Here is a 6,000-nt window from a genome sequence, read left to right as displayed (position 1 = left end):
ATTGCGATCAAATATTTGACGCATTTAATGCATGCACACCATACCCGGCTGCCCCGTTCACTGATTCTGTCAGTAAAACGCTGTTGAATGGAGAACTATCCGTCTCAGCCCGCAGAGCAGTGTGTGAGTGCTGCTGCTCCCCCTCCCCTTTCTCCCCTCCACACAAACACACATGCATGTTGCAGAGCGAGAGATACAGACAGAGAGAGAGAGAGCGCACAAGCATGGATGCAGGGGCGGCTCCAGAGGGGGCTTTAGTCCCCTGGTGAAGGCTTAGCTCCTGACAAACCCAATTGTGATAATGTTTTTAGGCCTAGAATTATTGAATGCTTTAGTTATTGAAAAATAGCTGATATACAAGCTCGGTGCCGCGCTGCGAGCTTGTAGATCTGCTATTTTGAAAAAATGATGAAAAAAAAAATGAAAAAAAAAAACCTTAGAAGGATTTAGAAGACACTTATAGAATCGGGTCAAAATATTCAAAGATTTGCATGAATTTTCAAGATTTTTCAAAAATAGCAGATCTACAAGCTCGCAGCGCGCTGTGAGCTTGTATATCTGCTATTTTTGAGCGGTGCAAACCGCTCCTATATTTCACTTTCGGTTTATCTAGTTAAAACATATTAGCACGGGACGATTCTTTCATTCTTCATCGATTGGCTAGTTGAGTAACTAAACATTAGAATCGACCAATCAGAAACCGTTCTACTCATGACGACATGTGTTAGCCAAACAGAACAGCCAATCAAATGCTGTGTTGTTCATGTTAATTAACAGATTGAACACCACACAGGATTCGAAACAGCAACCACGCTACATTACCCTTACAGGCTATGATTACTGTTTTGAATCCTGTGTGTTGTTCAATCTGCCAGTTTAAAGTTTAGGAAAGATTTGTGCCGGTTTAAAGTTCAGGAAAGGTCCTTCCATCTTTCTGTCTGTCTGATCCCCTCTCCGTTCTGCCCTCTCTGTCTGTTTTGTTTGAGCTTCTGGTCTGGACTGCATATTATTTTTCTCTTCTATTCACTCTTTGACTGCCACCAAGCTGTTAATGGCCAGGCTGTTTGTCTGACCTCCTGTCTGTTCTCCCTCGGTCTCCCTCTTGCTTTATAACCCACAAGAAGCTCTATTTGGCTCTATCTGTTTTCAGACAGCGACATTTAAGAGTTTCTCCTGCATCTCGGCTACTCCAAATGGAGTTTCTGGTGACACATAAATGTGCACATGAATGTGCACGATAAATTGTTATTTGGTCTGGTCAAGGATACTAACAAACCTGGCTGGTATGTTGCGCATAATATACTCCTGATGGTGTAACCGACATAAAAAGTCTGACCAACCACATATCCTGGAACTTTCTGGCGCAAATCTACGACCACCCAAGATTCAAGACAGCGACCACGCTACATTAAACCCTGCAGTCTATGGTTGCTGTTTCGAATCCTGGTTGGTGTTCGTTTTGAGCTGGTGTAAAGGTCAGGACACACGAAAACCTTATATAGTCTGAGCAGACCTCCAGACTGACATCATACACAACACAAAGAATATTGCCATGCAGGCCTATCAACACTGATTCGCGCAGGCGCCCTTGCAGGAATTAGTTTGCACCGCTCACTTCGCACGGGTGCGATTTTTAAAAAAATATTTAAAGCATACAATATTGTGTAATAATGTGTTCAGGCCTAAATGGGTTAAGGAATAAATATATCAAATATATTTGAATATATGAAAGACAATTGACTGACTTTTATGTAAACCATACTATGAAATCATACTTTTTATGCTGGAAAGCATCTTCAGCCTCACAAAAACCCTATCTGATCACCTACAGTCCACAGATTTGGACCTGGCATCTGCCAATGATCTGGTCTGTTCAGTTATCCATCCCCTAAGCGAGAGAATCTTGTTTGTCGTACATTAGTATTATTCATTATTGTTTGTTGACAAAATTCATTAGCCCCTGCTCTAAAAAAAAAAAAGCCAGCCCCCCCCCATAGTACCCCCAGTCACAATTCACTGGAGCCACCTCTGTCACATATGAGAATCATGCATCTATGATCTATCAAACATTATGAATACACAAGTTTCATTTAAATGCCAGTTTCAAATTAAATGGGCAGGAAGTTACAATTAAACTTAAAATTATAAATCTAAATGTATTCATACAATTACTAATTAAATTCAATCTTGCAATCTAATGACACCCTAAATAAACTAATACCACTAAAATTCCCATTTAATATTGAACTGGCCGTACAAATTCGGGAGAAAGCTTTTGTCAATAAAACGTTATGTATTGACAAAGTGTCATATTACATGAGAATTTTAGTGGTATTAGTTTATTTAGGGTGTCATGAGATTGTAAGATTTAATTATTTACTTAGACTGCTATGATTAGATTTAGGGGGGAAAAATCTTCTTAAGGTAACTTTGAAACTGGCATTTAAATGAAACTTCATAATGTTTGAGCTCTTGAAAAACGTCTAATGTAACCTTCTAATGTAAACCAACTTGGTTTTCAAAGCAGCAAGCAAAGGAGTTCTAGGCCACGTCTGGCCCTACGAGACAGATGAGTGTTCGCTTAGGTTTTGTATACCTTAATATTTGCACTATATTTGCCACATTATGCCTTACCAGACATCATGTCGTACACACGTTTTTTGCTCATGGATTTACTGGTGAGCATCTGAACAGAAGCTGCTGCCTACTGACCTCCCACATCACACTTTCTCAAAGGGGAAGAGGTGTTTCTGCTGCCCTCTCTTCTCTCGTTTGGTTGTTTTCTTTGTCGGTGCGTTTGAGTCCCTATCCTGTTCTTCCTGTCTGTTCTGAGGCCAGGACATGGCCAGAGTCTCTGCTGCCGTCTTCATTCCAGGAACTCCACTTTCACCCTCGCCATCGTCTGACGACAGTCCACCTGCCCCCTCTCCGCCGAGGGTGTGAGTCTGGCTTGAGGTCCCTGCTCCGCCAGCAAGCCACTGGTTCCTCTTTCCATATCTCTGTTTGAGTCTCTCTCTGATCAGAAGGCCTTTTACTAGGAGAGTCCAGTTAGAGATCACCCTCTTCTCTTGCTTCTCTCTCTCCTTCTGTCTCTGGATCTCCTGATCCTCCACCCAGGCTGCTCTGAGGATCTCCTCGTGCTCCTCACAGACAACATAGCCGTCGGTCACGGCGTGTGAATATCCTCCATGGAAGTCAAAGCCTGTGACAGCTGGAGCAGCGTCCATGTCCAGTTTCTTGGCGACACGGTGCAGGCTGGGCAGTCGGAGGTGAACGCAGCCCACAGGCAACATGCACGGCTTAAACAGATAAACGTTACCATACTCATTGCGAGGAACCTTCCCGTCTACAGCTATAGGAGGTTGGTACTCCTCAGTCTGCCATTCTCCAAACAGAGGCAGGTCCTTCGGCTCTGACATAATTCTGGTCTTACGAGAGCGATTGGAGAAACCCTTCACCATCTTGTATGGCTCCTCCTCTGGTCTGACGGTGCGTGCCTCTTTCATCCAGGTGTCTCTAGAATGCAGAGTATGCACGCAGTCCCTAGAGTACACAGGCTCCCCCCGGCAGTACCCTAGCACGGCAGCCGTGTGGGGGTAGAGAGCCTCATACTTCAGCAGGTGTCTCTTCAAGGAATACAGAGGGTGATTCTTATACTCCGCTATGGACATCGGAAGAGGCTTGTCCAGCATCACGGAGTCGATCTCCTTGTCCTCCTGTCTGTCCCTCTCGTCCTCCGGTCCCAGGAACGGCCTCAACGTGTCCTCCCACCAGTCCTCCTCCACCCGCCTCTTCCTGGAAAGCGTCATCCAGCTGGGGTCGTACTTCCTGCCCAGGTCCTTCAGGCGACCCTCCCCGTCCACAGACACCACGTAGGTCGCCGTCGCATTCTGGAAGCAGAGGTGCGGCCGGCCAACGCCCTGCCACACGTCCACACAGACCCAGGAAGAGGTTTTGGGCACGTACACTTCCAGCCACTCGTCTGCACCGCCTGTAACCCGTGTCTTTTCCCCTCCGCTCTTTCTCCTCGCTCCTTCACTCGTCTCTCGTCTCTCGTCTTCTTCCTCGTTGTCTCCCTCCCAATCGTTGTTGCCCTCTTCGTTGTTCTTTGCCCTCTTAGTACTCCTACCTCCTCCGCTCTTGCTCAGTGGCGCTGCGTTGTTTTTGTTTCTTCCTTTCCCCGACTTCCTCTTCTGTGATTTAGCCCGGCCCTCGGGATCCTCACTCTCCTCCTCGCTGGTCACCTGGAACTCCTCCCCCTCCTCGCTGCAGCTCTCCTCCTTGTAGCTAACCTTTGATGCAGCACTGCTGCGTTTAACATTCTTCTTGGGCTTCTGTCTGCCTATCGTGACACCCCTCTCTCCCTCCACGTCTTCCTCCTCTTCCTCTTTTATGTTTTCCCCCTTGGCTTTTTTCCGCCAACTCTCTCCTTTGGTCTTCCCGCTAGTGGCGGCATGTCTCTTGGTGCCAGGGGAGACCCTGGGTTCAGAAGGCAGGCCGTCTTTGGAGGTTTTCTGCCCAGGAGGCTTGCTCTGTCCTGGGGCACTGCTGGAGGAGTTGGCTCCTTCACCCCCGGCAGGCGGTGGTTTGAGGGGAATCGGCTGCAGGGAGAGAACCAATCGGCAGAAGAGCTGCAGAGATCTCAAAACCAATAGGAACAGATGTGTCATCTCCTGGTGGTCCCTGGCAGACAGGCTGGCCAGCCGTCTCTCCAGCACGCCCATTGGGTCCGGATGCGTCTCGCATGGAAGAGCGGGGTTCAGGGTGAATGTAGCAGCAAACCATTTGAGCAGTCCAGAGAGGTAGTGGTTGTCTATGCTTCCCTTAGCCACGTTGCTGAAGTGGACCGGCAGCAGAGACAGAGTGATGGCCAGCAGTTCCGGTTCGCTGCAAAGGCGGTTCCGGAACATCCCATTGGCTATGAGGCACACAAGGTGTGCCTTGTGCGTGTCTATCAGCCGATCCTTTTTATAACGATTTGTCATCCTTCTCAGGTACGTCTCAAACATCGCCTTTCGCTTTTCCCTTCTCCGTCTCCTGTGAATGATGTCTGGAGTCTCAATCTCAATCTCCACTGGACGGGATGACGGAAGCGGCTCTGGTGGCTCTACCGGGACCAGAGCTCCAGTCAGCTCTTCCACCTCCTCCCAGTCATCATCCTCACTCTCCTGGACATCCTCATTTACTGACTCTGTGTCAGTTTCAGCTGTAGTTGTTGCCATGGGGACCACAAGGTCATCTTCATCGTTATCATTGTTAGTCATTGGTTGTGCCTTCGGACGGGAGTTGAAGTATTCACCGGTGATGGTGGTCGTAGTCTCGTTGGCATAGACCCTTCCTGGCTTGGAAAAGGAACGTGGCTTTGGGGTGTTCTTCATCTCCTGTGCCTACCATATACTTCAAGAATATCTATGGCTCCAGATTTGTAGTTATTTTGATCCAAGGTTCTGGTTGGTTCTCTTTGTTGGCCTGGGGTCAAGTCTCTATATTTGGATTTCAGTGTTTTCAGTTTCCAGGTTGTTTCAGTACAGTTAATAACTTCTGGTAAACGTTAATGGTTCCAAGCAGTTGTATCATGTTACTGTTACAATCAACAGCAGATTAGCCAGCAGACAGGGGCTTCTAATATACACAAACAGGCTGCCAGGACACATGTGCACCCAGTTGTGAAAAGTTGACTGTATGAGATGATGTTTTAAAACGCTGTAAAAAAGCTTGACATTTCATTAGCTTCATGAAACTTGATTTCTTTCCTGCTGGTGCTAAGAGGGAGGACAATTTTGGGATTGCGTGTGTATAAAAGGGCAATGGTTGGGAGGGCTATGATGAAGGACTGTCATGATGTCATTATGGTGTAGCCATAGTGACAGGCTGCATGGGCCGGAAAGTGTGTTGATGTTGTCACCACTCAAACAAATATGGCGTTACAATGGTACAGCCTACGGTCCAATTTATGGTACAGATGTCATGTATTAATAGTCCATAATGTATTGTAAGTGA

The 6,000-nt window shown here is 46.9% G+C and overlaps 2 protein-coding genes across 2 annotated transcripts in view; one reads left to right on the top strand and one right to left on the bottom strand.

Moving 5' to 3' along the window:
• adamts7 (a disintegrin-like and metallopeptidase (reprolysin type) with thrombospondin type 1 motif, 7) overlaps positions 1-6,000 on the top strand; it is a gene marked incomplete at both ends in the record, with an annotated part of 192,011 nt that overhangs the window by 56,358 nt on the left and 129,653 nt on the right. The gene's annotated exons all lie outside the window — the stretch shown is intronic.
• LOC308287982 (DNA repair protein complementing XP-C cells homolog) lies at positions 2,721-5,378 on the bottom strand (the record flags this gene model as incomplete). Its single annotated transcript, XM_080729334.1, has 1 exon — positions 2,721-5,378. One exon carries the CDS (start codon positions 5,376-5,378, stop codon positions 2,721-2,723), a length of 2,658 nt encoding a protein of 885 aa, XP_080585460.1.

Source organism: Nannobrachium achirus, assembly GCF_963921795.1.
Source record: "Nannobrachium achirus genome assembly, chromosome: 7".
NCBI classification, from domain to species: domain Eukaryota; kingdom Metazoa; phylum Chordata; class Actinopteri; order Myctophiformes; family Myctophidae; genus Nannobrachium; species Nannobrachium achirus.
This window is presented reverse-complemented; position numbering and strand designations above follow the sequence as displayed.